This window comes from Sprattus sprattus (assembly GCF_963457725.1).
Source record: "Sprattus sprattus genome assembly, chromosome: 1".
NCBI lineage: Eukaryota > Metazoa > Chordata > Actinopteri > Clupeiformes > Clupeidae > Sprattus > Sprattus sprattus.
This window is the reverse complement of record NC_137920.1, coordinates 19876347-19898317: the sequence shown is the minus strand read 5'-3', so window position 1 is coordinate 19898317 and position 21971 is coordinate 19876347. Positions and strand designations below refer to the sequence as shown.

Genomic DNA, 21971 nt, shown 5'->3' with positions numbered 1-21971 from the left:
GAGAGAGAGGGAGAGAGAGAGTGAGGGAGAGCGAGAGAGAGAGAGGGCGAGATAGAGAGAGTGAGGGAAGGTGAGGGAGAGAGAGGGAGAGAGAGAGATAGAGAGAGAGAGAAAGAGAGTGGGAGGGAGAGAAAGAGAACCATGAGCATCTGTATCTGTTGTTTAAACAACGTTGTTGTTTCAGCAAAGTAAACAAGACAAAGTTCTGTCACAGCACTGAACGTGACTTGAGATTAACCTCACTGACCGGGAGTAATGGAGGAGGAGGGAGAGGAGACTGAGGCGCTGCTCCAGGTCACTGGAGGGAGGTGTGGGGAGGTGCAACAAGGTCAGGGTCAAGGTCACTGGAGGGAGGTGTGGGGAGGTGAAACAAGGTTATGGTCAAGGTCACTGGAGGGAGGTGTGGGGAGGTGAAACAAGGTTATGGTCAAGGTCACTGGAGGGAGGTGTGGGGAGGTGAAACAAGGTCAGGGTCAAGGTCACTGGGGGGAGGTGTGCTTCTCCCCCCCCCTTCTCCTCCCCAGCTGTTATTCCCACTGGCAGGTCATTAGGGTCAGAATGAACATGATGGCAGAAGCAACAGAAGCTAATTGGGTGTTTGTAGTGTTTCTAAATCATTATTTAATAAAGTATGAAATGGCATTCCTAATGAAATAGCATGGATGTATGCATGTAATGTGTTATGCCATTATGTTTAGAAATACTATGCGTAACAGCAAATTGATTTACGGGATTCAATGGTTCGGCCCAGTGTTTAAAATATATTCCGCACAGCTCAGTTGGGAGATGATGATGACAAGAGCAGACGTACGGTGATTGCAGTGAGAATCAGGACAAGTAGCTAACATGGGCGTTGTCCCAGTGTGTGTTCCTTTTTGATTCAGTGTTTTTTTTTTTTTTTTTTTGCTTTGTTCAATGTGTTCAATGTGCCGGCAGCCTGATTGGACAAATAAAGAAGAACAGTTTGCATTCGTCCATCCTGCAGTTCTGACGGAAACCAAGTGTGTGCATGTGCGTAGTGTGTGTGTGTGTGTGTATGTGTGTGTGTGTGTGTGTGTGTGTGGGGGGGGGGGGTCTTGAGGAGCGTGCATAGTGAGCAGTGGTTGATCTTACTGGAACGACAAAGGATAGTGCCAAAGGTCGTTGGTGGCATTTCAGTCTGAATAAACATGTCTGCAGGCTACATTAAGCAGGGTGGAGCTACAGGGTGCTTCTGTGTCTGTGGGTGCGTGTGTGTGTGTGTGTGTTTGTGTGTGTGTGTGTGTGTGTGTGTGTGTGTGTGTGTTTAAGAAAAAGATAAAGAGAGAGAGTTTGTGGTGTGTGAGAGCGAAAGATAAGGAGAGAGAGTTTGTGTAGCCTATGTTTGTGTGTGTGTGTGTGTGTGTGTGTGTGTGTGTGTGTGTGTGTGTGTGATGTCACTGGAGGCTACTGTGGAGGGGGTGGTGTGCATGTTGTGATGTGAAGTGAATGACAAGACTGCTAAAGGGAAACTAAAGCCTTTCCACGGAAACACATTGGCTGCAAAAACAAAAACAAGCATCAATAGGATAACCTACATGTAAACCATTGGCAAAGAAATAACATTATGGAAAGAGGGAAAGAAAGAATATGCATGCACAAATGGGCATCGAGTCTGCATGAAATTACCAATTTATAATTGCACTTTGTGCAGCCTTCACAGCGAAGATTCAATTGAAATGAGAGTGCACATGAACCTGACGATACAAGTTATATCGGCGACAGTGAATAGAAAAAACATTGGAGGCGTTAACATCCTACATGGGCGGATTATGCAGTAATGATCAAATCTACGTCGAAAACCGTGGACGCAACCTACGTCCTAAAGTTTCGTTGCTGTTTCAATTGTGTGATAATAGTTCGGTAAGTACTTCTGCATACCTTTTCTACTTGTTTGCAAGCCACTTTGTCGTTTGTTTTGCAAAGAGGTATTGTGTTCGATGAGAAAACTTAATCCATCCCGCTGGTGAGAAATCGAAAGTAACCAGACGATAATAGTTACATAGTCCGTTTAGGCGTAAACTTTTTCAAGGAAAGAGTTGACATTAGCCCAACCTAGGCTTTTGCAAGGCAAATTCGAATATACCTCAGAGGACATCTATCGTTACAGCTGACTGAAGAGGGCTTTACATCACAGTCTGTGTTCTGCCAGACTAACGTGTCAGTAAACATGGAATACTCTCGAATCGCTCCAAACGTCACCAGAACACACGGTGGCCTTAAGTGCAACGGCCTGCAATTGACGCGAAATGATTATCCGATCTAGGTTTACTTTTAACCTGTGTGCCGTTAATCTTTTGGATAAAAATAACAACATCCTTTTATCCAAAGTCCATAAAGATTATTAAGTTCAACTTAAAGAGTATACAGTGAATAAATGGATGTGTTTTGTAGGCCTTATTCAGGTAATACAGGTGTGCATTTCTTATATCCTTACAGATGAGTGCTGAACATAACTGAAGAAACAAGACTTCAGCAATGGAAAGGTAATATTACATATTATGGTACTGTCGGGTGACACAGAGACGTATGGAAGGCGGTGTTTATTCAGAATCGGCAACGTGAGCGCACAGAAGTAAAACGGGAAAACTGTGAAGAAATGTAAAGTGCAATCGCAACACGGGAGCTATCGGCGCAGGGTCGCCTGAGGAAACATAACGACAGAGTGTCGGGGCGGAGTTTAGTTCAGTTGTTTCGTCAGGTTGGAAATCCTTAAATGATTCGCTAGAGTAGTCGTCGGGAACAGGTTGCAAGTAGGCTACTGCAACATTTGAGCGCAGGGGCTCGGAGATGAATTGGAGATACACGGAAGAAGACTATGAGTCGGCGAGGGTCGCTGCTTTGGCAGATCGCTGTCTTCGGGGACAGGTTTCTAACAGGGCTAGATGGTCCTAGTTTCGATGAGACCTGACGAGGAGTGAAGGTAGTGAGGAGTTAATATGGAGATCGTGACTGGTGCAGGCAATCAGGTGGTTGGGAAGGTAGTTGAGGTAGTTGTGTTGAATTAGAAGGGGGCGTGGTAGGAGCAAGGCTCAGTGCTGGTGGCAGTTATACTGTGTATATCAAATCATTCTGTTGTTTTTGGACCATAAGGACGTGCAGCCATGTTTTCTTAGTGAATCTATCCCTATCCATTCATATTGTGTGAAACAGACAAATATTATTACAATAATTATCAATTAAATAGGTGTACAATATGACAGCTACTGCTACTTCTACTTATAACGATAGGCCTACTAATAAACTGGCAAGTAAGAGAAATGATTTAGAAAATAACCTCTGTCTCTTTATTTTCTCTTCATATTCTCTCTCTCTCTCTCTGCAGAGGATTGGGATCTCCTCTGACCCAGGATCAGTCCAGGTGTGGAGTGTGTGAGCAGGTACTGAAGGACCCAGTCATCACCACCTGTGGACACAGTTTCTGCAGGCAGTGCATCAGCAGCTGCTGGGCTGGGGCTGACCTATCTGGAGGCGCTACCTGTTCCAGGTGTGCAGGCCGACACAGTGCCCAGTCTCAACCACCAGGGGCAAACTATGCTCAGGGTTGCACTGAACTAGGCCAACCACCAGGGGCAAACTATGCTCAGGGATGCATTGACCTGAGCGAAGCAAGAGGTGGTAGGAGTTCATATTTGTTTGTGTGTGTTTGTGAGTTCATATTTGCTTGTGTTGTTTGTGTGTATATTTATATATCTAGATAGGTACATCCATATCCTTACCGTGGACATTAACTGTATGTATATACAGTGGTGGCCAAAATTATTAGAACACTAGGCATATTTAAGAGGTTTCAGTTGTTTTTGTTGAATTGACCATTAAAATACCCTTAAAACTAATGAAATACCTACTACAAAGTCATCATTATGCTCTATAAACCATAGAATAGAGCTATCATAAGTAGATTTAGGTCAATTTCCGTACAAAAACAAACTAGGCCTATTTCACTGTCAATGTCACACAATCATGTTCCTTCACAGAAGAAGCCAAATAACTTTTTTAATCATTGTCAGGTGTGGTCGTGGTTAAATTGATGGTGATGCAATAGTCTTAGGACACAGCTATGTGATTCTTTTGAATGTACAAGGCCTATCTTCCGCATTAAGTGATTGGTAACATAAGGGTTTTGTCACTGAGGCGGCACCACCAATTGGTATAGATTCAAAGCCTCTAGAGGCAGTCTTGAAGCAAATGTTGCTCTTTGAACATGGCTAAGGTGAAGAATGAGCTAATGAGTGAGCAACGGGTTCGAATAAAGTTCCTTTTTGATGCTGGCTGTAGTTACCGCCGCATAGCCAAGGACTTGACATGCAGTTCAAGCACTGTAAAATACATTTTAGACCGCCATGCCACCAGAACCGAAAGGGGAGAGGCTGAAAAAATAAACTGTGTGAAGTGAAGCATCTCAGAATTCTCAGTCTTAACACTTCCAACCCCAAGGGCTTTTTTTGACTCTGTTAGGTAGTCTGCCATGCCTGATATTTGTGTATATTTCACCTAACTAAAAACCATTAGGCAAAAGTGGAATTTATGATTATATTCTAGAACAACTCAGCAATAATAAAATGAGAGTAAAAGAAATGTAGTAAAAAAAGTTTTTTATTAAAATGAAATCTAAAGACACTAAAATTAACTCTAGCTTTAGAGGTGCTCAGACTATTTACAAAAAACACATTGTAAATATTTTGGAAGTTTTCTTTTTTACTCTGAACCTTGTAAACATATGTGTTTGCTCCACATAGGTGAGTTTAGCATTCAGAAAGTGTGTGTGATTTCTACACTAATTATAAGAATTTTACAAGGTGACACTTTTTTGCCACCTAGACCCCTATGCATATTGATGAAAGAGGTGTAAACTGCCCTGTGAGTGCCCCTCCCCAGTATGGCTCACCTGTCAATGGCCCACTTGTCAATGGCCCTGGACTGTCATTGTGGCTATCTCTCCCCCACAACCATCAGCTTTGAAAGTACATACAAGAAATTGCAAACAAGCTTGGTGCATATAAGAAGGTGAATTTAATAAGGTGCATAAAAGTAAAGGCATAGTAGGTACATAAAATAAGGTGCATAAAAGTAGTTACATAGTTAGATAAAGGTACATAAAGGTAGGCACATAACATATGGTACATACAGGTAGGTGCTGAGGAGGGGAGTCATCAGGCCCAGGAGGCTCCTTCTGATCCATCTAACAAACAGAATCAAAAATGACGAATCAATCTGCAGGTCTGTCAGTCAGGAATCAGCACAATCAAACACACAGATGAACATTTCACCAACCAGGGACATGTCACCTGTGTGTCGGTTTGCCTGTTGCATGTTGCGGTAAGTAATGAGTGCAGAGTATAAGAGATAGTGTTTCTCCTCCAGTAGTCGGAAATGTGATCCAGCTTGATCATGCACAGGTAGAAAACCAGTCCAATGTATCTGTAGAATTCAGCAACTCCAACATCCACCCATTTGTACTTTACACCTCTGGCAATGCTCCTAGCAGCTTGCTTGTTGGTGTTCTGGCAGAGGGTTTCCACAGCATCCTCTGAAAAGAACAACTTGAAGAGGTCTAGAGGAGTGTGGTTGTCTGCTGCATTCAGCTGCACACCAGGCTCCCTTGCAGGAAAAAACCTCAGTGCTGATGGAGTTGCATCATTGTCACCCTCTGACTTCCATGACGACAGATCTGGGTTAGGCTGACAGCGTGCTCTCTTCCTTGGCGGTGTAGGTGCAATGTTCTCCAAGTTTCTGTAATAAAGTAAAATAAAATTAACTGTTGCTCTTTCATTTCATGTTCGGCCATTGTAACACATATCACTTTAGCTCTCTAACGACACCAGTTTCGATCACAAACACCTCCTAGTTTCGATTCACACCTACCATACGCGTCATAATAACACTAACGACTACCCACAGTAGTAAGACACGTTTTTAGCGATTGCAATTTACATCATCCGCTGCAATATAGTCACCATGTAGTTCTATGTTTTACTAATCTCAGAACAGACAACAATCGTTTATATGTGTAGCCTGTTATAATTTACCCAACTCTGTTAATTAAATACGTTTTCTACTGTACAATAGTCTTAGCGACATAAAGTGATTTAATCGCTCTGCAAATAGTAGCATACTAAACATTCCATTCAACTCAGAGCATACCGACGTGCATTTTACTCACTATAACAGTTAGACACGTTTGCATTTTTACATCAATGGCTGCAATATAGTCACCATTGGGTGAATTTCGTATATCAGACCATAACTTCACACATCAGACAAACCCCCACTCCAGAGCCATCAGGTCTGGTTCTTGGCCTTTTGTCTATGTTAAAAGGCATCCATCAGACAGACATCGTTACTGGCCTTTTGTCTATGTTGAGAGCCATCAGACATGCTAACTGGCTTTTGTATGTCTTGGAGCCAGAGCTATTAGAGTCTGATAGTTGGCTTTTGTCTACAGCCAAGACAAAATGGTTGAAGCTGGACATATTAGCATCTATATGGCCCTACCTGGCTATAGTCCTTGGTCAAGCTAGACCTCCCCTTTTGCCTAAAATCCACCTTGATCGTCAGACCCACCCACCCTCATTTCTACACGTTGTCACTGTTGAATATGTTAATTTTACACTTTAAAAACCTGTACATTTCTGTTATGTAGAAGAATTTCCTACAGTAAACTCCATTTCTGTATATTTAATCTAACAAACACACTATTGGTTTATTTGCCCTCAGGGACTCCCCTGAACAGCAACAGCAAGAAGCAACAGGAGCCGCAAGGCCAAGAAGGACTGCTTTGAAAAATGAGGAGAAGCAGAAGGTGTCTAAGGAGATCTGCAACACAATCTTAGATCACACCAAAGAAAGGTTCTCCTTCACTGACCACCTTGTGAGTGCAACCTTACTTCAACAAGATATGTTTGCAAAGTATTCTCGGTCATTTCCTGTTTGTGCCCTGGATACCACTGTAAAGGCATATCCCATGTTGAACAAGTCAAAGCTCAAAACAGAACTTTCTCTCATCTATGAGAAATCGGAGTTCAAGGGCTGCTGTGGTGCATTGGCACTGTACCAGGTTCTCGTGAGCTACAACCTCCAGGAGGCTTTCTCTGAGACTGTTGCTCTGTTGCAAATCATCATAACCACTCCCATGACGACAGCTGAAGCTGAGAGATGTTTCTCAACCTTAAAGAGAATAAAAACATTCCTGCGAAATTCAATGGGCCAGGAACGTATGAATGCACTGGCCATGCTTTCCATGGAGAGGGAACTTGTCCTTAAAATGCCGGTTTTTGAAGAGAGAGTCATTGACCGCTTTGCCGCACTGAAAGAGAGACGGGCAAAGTTTCAATACAAGTTATGTATCTCTTTATTTTACTCTTTTATCAGCAGAAGGTCTACTTCTTCGTGCACCTGAGCATCCAGGAGTTTCTGGCTGCCTTTCATGCCTTCGTGGCCCACGCAAACGGGAACTTCGAGGAGCTGAAGCCCCTCCTACGAGGCTCCAAAGGTCGAACCCAAGCTGATCTTCCCCTCGCACGGTTCCTCAAGGAAACCCTGTACACCGCTTTGAACAGCAAAAATGGCAACCTGGACCTTTTTCTGCGCTTCCTCCTCGGCATCACCCTCGAGTCCAACCAGAAGCTCCTTCAGGGACTGCTGCCACGACAGCAGAGAAGCACTGAGGCCATCAACGACATGATCCAGTACATCAAGACCTACAGGGGCAAGGACTTCTCCCCCAAGAGGTGCATCAACCTCTTCCACTGCCTGGTGGAGATGAACGACCACTCCATGCACAGGGAGATCCATGAGTACCTGCAGTCTGAGGGCTCCAGGAAGCCGCTTCGGTCTTGCAGATCAGATCTGGGAGCCCCTGGAGCTGGTGGCAGGGAAGGAGCAGCCCCAGCCGCCCGGAACGTTCCGCCTGAAAGAAGATGGCGGCACGTGGGTCCTGGAGAAAACTGCGCGTCCGCCACTGATCCCCAACGAGGCCTTTGCCAAAGCAAGCCTCCTCAACCGCGGCGGGTCGAGTACAATTGTGGTTACTATTAAACATTTTCTTCCTTGGCATATGTGCTGCTCATGTCTGAGGAGGTGCTGGAGGAGTTTGACTTGAGGAAGTACAACACATCGTCAGATGAAGGGAGGAAAAGGCTGGTGCCGGTGGTGAGATGTTGCAGGAAGGCTCTGTGAGTTTTCCCGTATTTATTATTTATTTATTATTAGTATACTTTTCAATACAGGCAATGTATCGTGACGTTGTACATTTATCTGATGTCAATACATTGAAATTGAAGTTGTTGTTTTTCATTAAGAAATGATTTTGTCAAATGCAAAAATATATTCCTGTCAATACTCTGTTAGGCAAAATATGAAATAATTGCAGTTCTGATATACTAGTAGATGTCCTGCATAGGTTACCACATACCTGCACCCCATGAAGTGTCCTCCAATGCATTTCATTTCATTTCAGTGCTTGCATTGCTGTGAAAGAAATGAATGGTTGGCTCTTTATTGACACAAACCTCTAGGAAAACAAACTAAAGACCCTCCCTTTGCAGATTTGCTGCGTGTAACCTCAATAAGACGTCTTGTGAGATTGTGGCCTCTGCTCTGCAGTCTGCAGACTGCCACCTGGTGGAGTTGGACCTGGGCAGAAACGACCTGCTGGATGCAGGAGTCAACTGTGTCTTTGCCTCAATGCTGAGTTCCCACTGCAAGCTGGAGATACTGAGGTAAATAAACAGTGTATTTTTTTCTTTTATTGCAGAAAGATGTGCAGTTGTAGTGAGTTAGTGAGTGCCACAATCCCCTGTACTGGGGTGCTGAGTTCCTACAGTAAACCAGAGGTGTTGAGGTAATTTGAGTATACTGCATTTTCTCTCTTCTATTCTGGAGAAGACCAAATCCAGCCAAATCAATAGCCATGAATATTAATATCACTTTTGGTGTACAGTGTACATAGATTATGCAGTCCAACAATATTGATTGTCCATTCTACAAAAACATTCCTTACATTCCAAACTCTTAACTTCCTAAAGAGAGAGACATCCTGTGGGAGTCTGTGGGTAGCCCTCTGCCAACATAGAGAGCTAGACATGACACTATCTGTGGCCCTAGTTCTTATTTTTATCATTCTAGTCACAGATGTTGGTTTACAAAAAGACTGCTATAGCTGGATATGTTTATACATTTTATGTAGTCCATCAATACTGACTGTATCGGTTTTTAAACATATTTGTTACAGTTTTTACAGATATTTAATAAACAAATTACTTACACTTCAAACTCTTCCCTAAAGAGCCCCTGACTGTAAATACTATTGGTCGTACCTTCAGAAATATATATAATATATATGTCATTGTTCATAAACAGCGATTATACATTTTTTCTTCTGAAGAGTTCCTGAGTGTAAATTGACTGAGACGTCCTGTGGGAGTCTGCTGGTCGCCTTCCAATCAAAACTGTGCCACCTCAGAGAGCTGGACATGAGTGGCAACGAGCTGAAGGATTCATGGGTGATGTCGATCTGCAAGGGATTAAAGAACCCACACTGCAAGCTTAAGACACTGAGGTTGGTCCTAGAAACATCACATACCATAATGTTTTGTTGTTGTTCAGGAGGTGCTGAAAGCAGTTATAGCAAAGAAATGTGTTGTTAAGGGGAAATATTGTCTACAGTATTCAGAATAGGGATTTTATTATAATAAAAAACAAGGTAATGAAGTATGTATTTTTTGTATAAAAATTGGCATGCTGGATCACTGCTACTCTCCTCATACACACAATACATAACAATATATACATTCATGTTGTTATATATTTATTTATGGATATATTTTTATATATATAAATATATAGTGTGCCATAAGTGTATATACATTTGTATATATGTATACATTTGATGTGTATTGGAGACCATCACACCTCTTATCATTCTGATCTCATCGTTTCTTTTCAGACTGGCGAGTTGTGGCCTGACTGAGGTGTCCTGCCGAGGCCTTGGCACGGTCCTTCAGTCCCCTGGCTCTACCCTGAGGAAGCTTGACCTATCGGAAAATGACCTGAGGGACTCAGGGGCCAAGCTTCTGGCAACTGGACTAGGGAGTTCACAGTGTAAACTTGAGATACTGAAGTATGATGGTCTTTATTTGAGCTGATATTCAGAATTTTTCCAGCGGTGTTGTTGTTTACAAGCCATAATGTTTTGCTTAGTTTAGTGTGCAGTACCTCTCAAGATCAACATTTAACGGTCATTTCTGCCAACACTGCAGAATTTATATGACAGATTGATTACTTCCCATAAACAAGGCCAGTTGTTCTTTTGTTATTAGTTTGTAGTTTGACCTTGACTGTAATAATATGTGGATAGAGAAAGAAGATACAAAAGAACAGTGAAAACAGACAAAGAAAGGGAAAATAAAATGTTAAATTTTGAATGAATATCTGGAACTTATAAATGTGAAAAGCGACTTACCTCAGCCCCCCTAACCTTCACCACCTCTCCAATTGTTCCCCCCCTCCCCCATCTTCCCCCAGGCTACTCGGCTGTCTTATCTCCGAGGAAGGCTGCCTTTCCCTGGCCTCGGCCCTGAAGTCAAATCCCTCTCACCTGCTGGAGCTGGACCTGAGCTACAACCACCCAGGGGATATGGGAGCGGAACTGCTTACTGTTAGACGGATCGATCCCGGCTCCAAACTTACAGCGATCAAGTAGGTGAACTGAGGGTGGGGGAGTAGGTCTGAAGCTGAATGGCCGATGTGGAAAGAATGAACAAGTGTCGGTGGAGGTTGGTTTATGCTACTCTAACACACACACACACACACACACAAGGCCACACACCAACAAGCTGAAAGAAATGACTAAAAGGTAGATGGAAATTTAGTTTCACTTGCCATGTACTCAAAGAGAAATATAAGTTTTGGCAATTTGAAAAATGTGCAGCGTATTCTCTAAAGCTAACATGCAGGGAGGAGGGGTTGCCTGAGGCTAGCTGGCCTGTTTGGAGGTGTACAAAGTTTTTAATGACTGTTAATGCACATGTTGTCTATCATCTGATTACTGGTTAGAGTGATTACCGTGGCGAAATGGTGCTACTATTTGGAGGTGTACAAAGAGATGAGTAATGATGAGTCATGACAGGAGATACATCATCAGCAAGTAGCAAACGCTAGTATTGTGATGTTTGGTCTTCCAAAAATGGGACTCCTCTGAGTAATACATACAGTAGGACAGAAGGACATTTCTTCTACAGAAAAAAAAAAACATTTACAGAAAAACAAACATTTACAAAGTCAGACAGGTATGTGTTCTATATGTGTAAGTATATTATTAGTATATTATGTGTGGATGTGCAAGTGCTCACTAAATATTTTTGTAATTGTCCGCAGTGTTGATCATGGTGCAGCTTGCAGGTTGAGATCTGGACTACAGAAATGTATGTCAACTCACCAGTTTAGAGAGCGGAGGTATTTAATTTGGTGATTAAGTGTTTAACAGGAAGACATTTAAATGTAGGTACATTATAGCAAAATTAATCTAACTGCCCACTTCAAATTAACTGAAATGAACTGCTTCTGGCCAGTCCTTGTCAGTTTTGTTTTAATTGAAAAGAAAGCTTGGGGTTGTCTGATTTTAATTGCTACATACATTCCTCGTCCATTCAATACCTCAATGTAAAAATGTAATCTCCTCTCTTCAGATGCCTGCAAGCTTAGCCACGACCCAAACACGTCCCACAGTAAGCTCTCCCTCTCAGGCGACTACAGGAACGTGGAGTGCACCATGCGAGACCAGCCCTATCCAGACCACCCAGAGCGATTTAACACCTGGCAGGTCCTTTGCAGTGAACCCCAGTCTGGACGTTCCTATTGGGAGGTCGAGCGAAGTGGTTGGTACAGAGTTATTGTCGGAGTGTCGTACAAAGTCACAGAAGGGCGGATGCAGCAGGATAATAAGATCGGCTACAACGACTGGTCGTGGAGCCTGGCTTGCTACGATAACAGGTTCATGGCCAGGCACAGCAAACGCCGCACTAACATACCCGCCCCCGTGCTCAACGCACACCGAATAGCAGTGTATCTGAACTGGCCAGCAGGACTCTTGTCTTTCTTCAGTGTCGCCGAAGGTACATTGACTCACTTGCACACGTTCTATTCCAGGTTCTCCGAGCCGCTCTACCCGGCGCTGAGGTTTATCTTTGCTGGCTCGTCTGCCTCCATCTGTGAGTTATAGCCTAGCAGCTGAAAGTTGTGCTTTGAAATTACTTTTGTTGCTTTTTTTTGGTTCACAGTTAGGGCGTTTGCATTCACATAAAAAAATAAGCTGATTGACCAGTTGACTTATTGACAGAAAACACTATTGCCTCGCTTCCATTTTGTAGCCATGTAAAATTCACTGATGAGATTAACACTGTCTTTACACATTCACTGTACTTTGTGATGTTTTAACTTATTTTATCCCAAGACCCAAATGGCAAAATTCAGTTGGGATTTTATTGTTACTTTTGGTGAGCCTCAAAGCCAAGGGTAAAAACAATTACTACCAGTGAGTATCTTGAAGTCAATGGAATAAGGACATCATGTAGCTATTTTGTGATAGTGGACATAAGTTGATGTTTTTTTTTAGACTAAACACATTGTACATACTTGAAAATATTCTCCACATTTGTGTTTTATAGTGTAAACTAGAATGCGTTTCGTGAACGAACTGCGAGAGTGTGCTTGCTCTGTTGCGGCCATGACCTTTTACGTTGCAGCCATAACATCACACAGGGGCGGAGTGGGACACAAAAATCCACCGGGACAATTCTGACTGCACCGGCCCACAACGTGCCCAAAACTGGCCCAACCCGCATCCCCTCCACCTCCCATATCAACTACACAAACAAACGGGCGGCTTTTGATCATTATTGTTAGATTTAGTGTTGATGTGTGGGTGACAGACATGACAGTGACAGTGACAGTGTATTTGTATATGTACATTTATGGAAATACGGAACAAATCGCGTCCCGTATTGGCTCAAATGTTATGCTAATTCGCAACAATGTGTCCTGTCAACTCACTCGCATTTAGTTGACGGCTGGTTGAATAAATCCGTAATTCTTGTACATTTTGATGCACTTTCCTCCAGCATCCGCCTCTTTTTCAGTCTGGCCTTTTTGCCCCCTCCTTTCTCCTTTCTCTTATGTCCCTCAATCAGGTCCACTTCACCTGCTCTCTCTCGCTGATAGCCGCTAATTTATCTCCCTAGGTTCACTTGATAAAGGCACAACGATACGCATTTCCCATGAGGCAATTTGCTCCGACCATTCTACATTCAACAAAAAACGAATTCAATCGCTGGCCAATTTATATTTGTGGTCATGAAAGTAGCCTAATGAAGTGTCTGAATAAAAAAGAATTACATCAATATAGGAGGCTAAACAAAAATCAGAAGGTTGGATTAATGGGAGTGAGTTTGACACACACCATAGGTGTGATGTACAGAGACAAATAGAGCTATAAATAGTGGTTGGACTGCAGAACCACAGAACTCTCAGAGAACTTAGAAATTTTCACGGGACCATGATTCGACGTACATGTAATCTCGATGGGCCGCTCATGAATTTGGCACGAGGGCTGCGAAGGCCGGTCTGCAGGCTGGTTCTCGATAGATTATTGGCCGACCGGCCTACCGGGAAAAATCCCGGTCCTCCCGATGGCCACTCCGCCCCTGACATCACACAAAAGATCAGACATGGCAACCAAGCTCAAACATTATATTTAGGCTCCACTGACGTCTAGACATATGACGGTGTCTTTGTTGTTCTGTTTTTGTTTGCTTGTTTATTGTGAAAGGGTCTAGTGTGTTACATTTAGCTTGGAGAAGTCTTAAAATAGGCTCCAAGTGACATTTGTCTTATTGTGTATGTGTAATTTACCTTCAAAGGTCGTGTTCATCCATGAGTGCACCTGAATTGTGCGGTATTTGCTGAGTTTTAATCTGCTTGTTTTAATTGCGTGTGTTGCGGCTGCAATAAATCTTGTCTGTGCTTCAAATGTAGCCTAAATATATTTATTGTCTCTCTATGGTGGAAATCAGATGTATGCATATAACTTGCATATTTACTATGCACAAACATTTCAGCTGTCATGGTGATAATAGTTCCAGAGTTTCGTTATACTGACTTACTGAGCTAAGTGTTGATACACTTCATAAGAAATTATGATCTAGGTAAAAGGAAACATCTCTACAACAATATGGGAATTAATGCGGGGGCTTGTTCATACGGAAAACAGGTATGTAAACGCGATGCACTGTTCTAAATCTAGCTACAGACAGACGTGAATTACATTGAAAATCGCTGTGGTCTACACAGCTGTTTTTAATTGATGTAGCCTAGAGGTGTATTTGGCTCAATGATGGTTGGGATTGTTAAAATTGTCGATTTTTGGCCAGATAGATTGCCTACTTCTTGCAAAGGCAAACCTTTGGAATACAGGCAGCTCATGAGTATGGTTGTCTTTGGAACAGAATGTGTACAAAATTAAAAAATTCTTGGTGTCGGTTGGTTTTATTGTCTGAAACGTGCTGGAATGTACCTTGCAAAAACTTGGGGTAGTGAACCGAAATCTCCAGTATGGCAGTTAAAATAATCGCACAGACATTTAATCTGTGTGCCAGTTGCATGCTAGCTCCCGCTAGCATGTATGCTAATAGCTTAGCTTAGGCTAGCTAGCTGCTTATATTGTTTTACTATGGGGCTAGGCTAGTTGCTTCGCATATTGTAGCAATGGTGTTCGCGAATGAGTTGTTGATCAAGCTGTCTTGTATACTTCCACTTGATTTTTACATTTCCATGGCTGTGTGTGTTGTGTTAACCCTGTCTCTTACTGTCTGTGTAAGAGGAGGTTGAAACTCTCAGCCCAGCTAGTCATTTATTTATTTTGATGCCACCGCCGTGTTACAGAAATAAAGTCTAGTCCTAGAGAGTGGGTGACGTCACAATGGCTCAAGATTCCCCCATGTTAGTCTATGAGAGAAAAAGGTGATGAAAAAGAGGAATAAAAAAGGAGTGGCAAGGAGAGCCGCCACAAAAAGATATAGCAGGTTGCACCGGATCAGGCTGGACGTTTCGGTGTTTGAACGGCGTCTGTACCTCAAACGAGCGAGGCCTGATTCGATGCAAGAAACGGGCGGAATAAAGACAATTTATGAAGAACAATAGTGTGCTTCCCTTCGGGCAAGCACACTAATTACATTTTCAAATGTATATTTGCCTACAGTAACTGTAGTCTGTAATCTGCAAATCGCAAAAATCACATATAACTAGATGAACTATGAAGTGATGTATTATTGTACAAGATGATGTAAAGATATTTGTCCTTTTTTGTTGTAATTGACACCAAATACATTTGACTATTTCTACCATAATGAATTGTGAATAAACTGCTGTCATGGACTGCTGCTGTCATGGACTTCAAAAAGGAGTTATGATTCTACGTAAAACAGGTTAGTCTTTATCATTCAAATACAAATGATCCTGGCAGGAGTCGTGATTCTATAGCAAGTTGTTCAGACAGCATTTACAACCTTCTTAACAAAATGATACAGTTAAAGGTTTCTTTAGCAAGTTTTCCAAACAAGAATCAATATTTTTAAACAGGTTATTCACACAACAGCTCAGAATATCCAAACTGAAGCTCAAAGTGAACCAGAAACAAGGGCAATGTCTCCAACTTGTGTATACAGACAAAGTTGTTTGCAGGTTCATGCCTACACTTGCTAAACAGGTCCTGCCAGTGTACTGTTGATATGATCAGAGACAGTGCAGTGCAGTTCAGATAAAGGGAGGAGGGCAAAGTCTGACAGAACAATAAACAGCCTAAGCTGTCAGTGTGTGCATTCAAATAGAGAATGGAAGGTCGACAAAGCTGAAAGACGATGGTGTAGCTGTTGAATGAATCTGAGGTTACATATCAAATTTGCTTTTTGAAATGAGGGAGAATAGTGTTATGGTCTTTGTGGGGATTTTTAACATTTGTTTTTCCGAACAGTATGTAAGTGTGTTTATCTAGAGGAGGAAAGGAAATAGTGTTGAATACCGTGTGTTCAGGAAGAGTTGGCAACCTCAGGCACAGTGCAGTCGCACAGGATGTGACTTAAACCCAGGCTTGAAACGGAAAAGACACCATTTGCTACCACTATGACATGTGATACCACTATGACATTTGCGTTGGACGTGGGGGAGAGCTGCCTTAACATGTGAGAGCTGACGGTGAGTGTGTTTACTTTCTTACGTGTCTCATGTCTTTGAATGTATTAACATATCTTAGTGGTGTTCATGGGTTTTTGTTGTGAGAATGCCAAAGACAATTGCCTGTTTTTAAACGCTGTCTCAAAGCTACTGACACCACTAAACTGTGTTAAAAGTAATACGCTCACTGTAGGACTACTTCCTGGATTGTGGAATGCTGTTCTTTTGTTTGTGTGCCGGAATGAAGTAACAAACTAAAAGTAAATTACATGTCATGATCAAGTGATGGTGATACCACGGCATATTTAAAATAGATGATTAGGCACCAAAACTATGCGCACAGCAGTGGGCATATCCAGTTTGTCTTTTGTTGATTTTCAATTGAACTGTTGGAAACAGGCATTTGATATTACTTGTGCTTGTGGCAGTAGTAGTCCTTATTTACTTTTCAAACTGTTCATAGTTCAATTATTTTATTTTTGCTGTTACATACCCTTAATTACGATGGTACCAGCTCGGGCTCACTTTCAATTCTTCTAGGGGGCATTTCTAAATTAACAGTAACCTTACATGACCTCCATTCACTGTCACATTTAGAAAAGTAGGAAGACATAGAGCACTGTCCAAGTTCACATTTTCCAGGAAGGGAAATACCCTGATCAATCGATCAATGAAATGAATGAATGAATTAATGTAAAAAAATAATGTGATGATTACTTGGATAATTTATTATTTATCATGACTATTCCCATCATGGTCCTCAGGACTATAGCTCATCTGAAGCCCAATTAGCTGAATACGTTCAAGATCTACCTGAGTAACATGACTCAGTACAGTAAACAATATTTTTGAAAAGGATCAAGATTTCAAAAAATAATAATATCATGGAGACCCACCTGGACCTTCTCCTTCATGCAACGGATCACCTGAAGCCTGCGCAGCTGAAGAGGTTCAAGCTGTACCTGAGCAACCGGACTCTGGACGGCGTCGAGCCCATACCCAGAGACCGGCTTGGAGACAGTGACGCGACGGACATTGTGGAAACAATGATGGAGGTCTATGGCAGCGAAGGTGCTCTGAAAATCACAATATACATCCTGAGGAAAATCAGCCGCACAGATCTCGCAGACGCCCTGGAGAAAGGGTTGAAGGAAGTGCCAAGCCAAGAGGAACAGGCTACTGACGCGTATGTTAAATTACCTTCATTTTTTTTATAAACTTCATAGTTAGCTGTTAAAAAATAGTCTATTTTCTGATAATAAGCTTTACAATTAGTCACTTATAAACTATTTAATAGTTAACTGATATGAAATATAACATATAAATATGTAGACGTCCATTTGATCTTTAATTTGGGTTAGGCTATATTCTACAGAAACTATTACTTTCTATGTGGATGCCTCTCATTTTTTAATAAACTTCATAGTTAGCTATGATACAATAGGCTATATTCTGATATGAAGAGGAACAGGCTTTGGAGCGGTAAAGAGGCTATATGTTAGATTTACTACCAGTCGGAGAGTGAGTTGTTATTTCATTGTCCCCACCCCAAGCAGATTGAGGACAGTGTATTATACTAGCTCCTTTCACAGAGGTAAACTAAAAGTGGGGCAGGATGAAGCATGAGAGCACGAGAAAATGTACACGTTTGAAATATATACAGTATAGGCTACCATTAGTGTGTTCATCAGCATCAATTGATATTTAAATGTTAAATTAACTTAGGGTTTTTGAGAAACCTGCTGCCAACTGAGTTACTTTTTGATACCTACTACAGTATAGCCATGCTTACTTGGGTCTGTTAATGCCCACTACAGTATAGCCATGCTTACTTGGGTCTGTTGATGCCATGCTTACTTGGGTCTGTTGATGCCTACTACAGGATAGCCATGCTTACTTGGGTCTGTTGATGCCTACTGCAGGATAGCCATGCTTACTTGGGTCTGTTGATGCCATGCTTACTTGGGTCTGTTGATGCCTACTGCAGGATAGCCATGCTTACTTGGGTCTGTTGATGCCATGCTTACTTGGGTCTGTTGTGCCTACTACAGGATAGCCATGCTTACTTGGGTCTGTTGATGCCATGCTTACTTGGGTCTGTTGATGCCTACTACAGGATAGCCATGCTTACTTGGGTCTGTTGATGCCTACTACAGGATAGCCATGCGTACTTGGGTCTGTTGATGCCTACTACAGGATAGCCATGCTTACTTGGGTCTGTTGATACCTACTACAAGATAGTCATGCTTACTTGGGTCTGTTGATGCCATGCTTACTTGGGTCTGTTGATGCCATGCTTACTTGGGTCTGTTGATGCCATGCTTACTTGGGTCTGTTGATGCCTACTACAGGAAAGCCATGCTTACTTGGGTCTGTTGATGCCTACTACAGGATAGCCATGCTTACTTGGGTCTGTTGATGCCTACTACAGGATAGCCATGCTTACTTGGGTCTGTTGATGCCTACTACAGGATAGCCATGCTTACTTGGGTCTGTTGATACCTACTACAAGATAGTCATGCTTACTTGGGTCTGTTGATGCCATGCTTACTTGGGTCTGTTGATGCCTACTGCAGGATAGTCATGCTTACTTGGGTCTGTTGATGCCATGCTTACTTGGGTCTGTTGATGCCTACTACAGGATTGCTATCCTTACTTGGGTCTGTTGATGCCTACTGCAGGATTGCTATCCTTACTTGGGTCTGTTGATGCCTACTGCAGGATAGCCATGCTTACTTGGGTCTGTTGATGCCTACTACAGGATAGCCATGCTTACTTGGGTCTGTTGATGCTTACTACAGGATAGTCATGCTTACTTGGGTCTGTTGATGCCATGCTTACTTGGGTCTGTTGATGCCTACTACAGGATAGCTATCCTTACTTGGGTCTGTTGATGCCTACTTCAGGATAGTCATTCTTACTTGGGTCTGTTGATGCCTACTACAGGATAGCCATGCTTACTTGGGTCTGTTGATACCTACTACAGGATAGCCATGCTTACTTGGGTCTGTTGATGCTTACTACAGGATAGTCATGCTTACTTGGGTCTGTTGATGCCTATAGCCATGCTTACTTGGGTCTGTTGATGCCTACTACAGGATAGCCATGCTTACTTGGGTCTGTTGATGCCTACTACAGGATAGCCATGCTTACTTAGATCTGGTCGTAAATTCAATCCGGCACTTTGAAAATGTATTGAAGCATTCAAAACGGAGCATCTGATCTCTCCACAAATCATCAAACACTTAACCTGTCATTATTTTTGCCTCTGAGAGGGGATTTTAGTGACTAAAAACACTTTACCTGTCAATATTTTTGTCACTTAACCTGACATGCCCATGATGGTTCCCTTCCTTTACTTTGCTGTTTTCGCTGCAAGTACATCGATACATTATCATAAACTGATTCCATAAATATTTTATTATTATAAAAACACTATAATCGGTTAATGTTCTGTTGACACAATATTTTCTGCACCTGGTTCCACAGTGGGTCATCAGTAAGTTTGACCCAGGATCAATGTGGAGTGTGTGAGCAGCTTCTGACGGACCCAGTCATCACCACATGTGGACACAGTTTCTGCAGGCAGTGCATCAGCAGCGCCTGGAGCCAGTCTGGTCCATCAGGACAGTACACCTGTGCAAAGTGTGAAAAAAGACGCAAAACTCCACAGTCTTCAGAGACTATGACAGGTGTGAAGTTTTTATACCTCTTCACCATCTGATGCCATTATGTTCTGTTCTTGCTGTTTAAATTGTTAACGTCATCAGTTGTTGATACATCGGGCTACTGCTCTTTTTGTTTTAAATCTTTGGAATGTTTACATGTTACATCATTTCCTGAGGGTCCCTGATTGAACCTTTGTTGAAACCCTGTAATGTTTGACCTCTGTTGAAACCTGCTGCAGGTAATGTCTGAACTTTGACCTCTGTTGAAACCCTCAGGTAATGTCTGACCTTTGTTGAACCCTGAAGGTCATGATTGACTTTTAGCAATATTGGAGTTGGATTTTAAAATCTCTCCCTTCCCCTCTCTCCTCCTTCCCTCTCCCCCCATTCCCCTCTTTCTCCCACTGCCATTAACATTTTCAGAGGCACAACCCATCGATAAAGCAGCATGTGGTTTACCGAATGCTGCTCCTCCCTTTGTGCACACCACCATCTCAGCACAGACAGGGGCCCTAGTTAATGCCCCCACCCTCAACAACTGCCACATCGAGGGCTCTGTCTTCTTCAACAGTGAGCCGGGAGACAAGGATGATGGTGAGTGTTGAGACCTGAGGTCATGGGTTTGACACCAAGGAAGCGCATGCAGTTGTATGCATCTGTTTTTATATATCATCTATATTTCTTTATCATTTATGTTTGTAGGCCTATACCATGTTTCTCTATCATATATGTTTATTGCACGGATACAGGCCTTCTGCTAAATTGTAAATGTTAATTTAAATTAACCTGATGACTGATATATACTCAGCAGGAATATCTGAAATATCAATTCAGTATTAATGAATGAATTATCAAAATATAGAAAACAATTATCATAAAGAATTCACAGTCACATAATGTATAAAATGGCTTGACAAATGCAAACTTACACAAGAGATGTTTTATAATACACATTTAAAATCCAACATAATGTAAGTAATTTTCTTTTTAAATAGCATAAATAAAGGACAGCTATTAAGAAGACGCTTTCATCCAAAAGCAACCTATAAAGCCTAATTTTAAATAAATAGTTTAATATGTTTACATTAATATGTTAAATTAAAAGTTTAATATGTTTAAATTAATATGTTACATGGATGATTAAATATGTTTAATTCATAATTTAATATGTTTCATTTGAAAAAAAAATGGCATTTGGTAAATAGCTACATTTGTTTGTTCTCTTTGGACAGATGATGCTGTCTTGGAAAATGTCCAGATGAATCACAAGGCCCTCATGAAGAAAAAATCTGAGTGCATATTTGAAGGTGTTGAAAAGAAGGGCAACAAAATCCTCCTTAACAAGATCTATACAGACCTGTACATCACAGAGGGGGAGAGTGAAGGGGTCAACGATGAGCACGAGGTCTGGCAACTTGAAACGGTCTCAAGGAAACCAGTAAAACAAGATACAGCAATCCATTGCAATGACATCTTCAAACCTTTTCCAGAACAAGATGGAACTGTTCGATCTGTGATGACCAAAGGAATAGCTGGCATTGGTAAGACAGTGTCAGTGCAAAAGTTCATTCTGGATTGGGCAGAAGGGGAGGCCAATAGTGACATCCATTTCGTTTTTGCGTTCTCGTTCAGAGAGCTGAATTTGGTACGAGGTAGGAAGTACAGTCTTCTTGGTCTACTCCTTGACTTTCACCCTGAACTAAAGGAACTTTATGACACAAGAAAATGCTTCGAGCGTAAAACGGTCATCATTTTCGATGGGCTGGACGAGAGCAGGCTTAAGCTAGACTTCCGTAAAACGAGACTAGCCAACGTCACTGAGGTGGCTTCGGTGGATGCGCTGGTTGCTAACTTGATTAACGGTACACTGCTTCCTTCAGCACACATCTGGGTAACATCCCGGCCGGCGGCAGCTGGTCAGATTCCCACTCAGTACGTTGACCAACTGACTGAGGTCCGGGGATTTAACTTGCCACAACGAGAGGAGTATTTCAGGAAGAAGATCAGTGATCCAGCCAAAGCAGAGCAAATCATTGCGCACATCAAGGTGTCGCGGAGCCT

At 42.1% G+C, this 21971-nt stretch overlaps 1 protein-coding gene across 1 annotated transcript; it reads left to right on the top strand.

Annotated features, from left to right (window-relative positions):
• Window positions 1-1862: 1862 nt before the first annotated feature.
• LOC308368327 (uncharacterized protein) lies at window positions 1863-12333 on the top strand. The gene is made up of 11 exons (XM_080842487.1): window positions 1863-1881; window positions 2458-2504; window positions 3344-3636; window positions 7358-7859; window positions 8058-8192; window positions 8565-8738; window positions 9404-9577; window positions 9965-10138; window positions 10543-10716; window positions 11395-11441; window positions 11706-12333. Exons 2-11 carry the CDS (start codon window positions 2497-2499, stop codon window positions 12236-12238), a joined length of 2214 nt encoding a protein of 737 aa, XP_080698613.1. The 5' UTR covers window positions 1863-1881; window positions 2458-2496; the 3' UTR covers window positions 12239-12333.
• Window positions 12334-21971: the final 9638 nt, after the last annotated feature.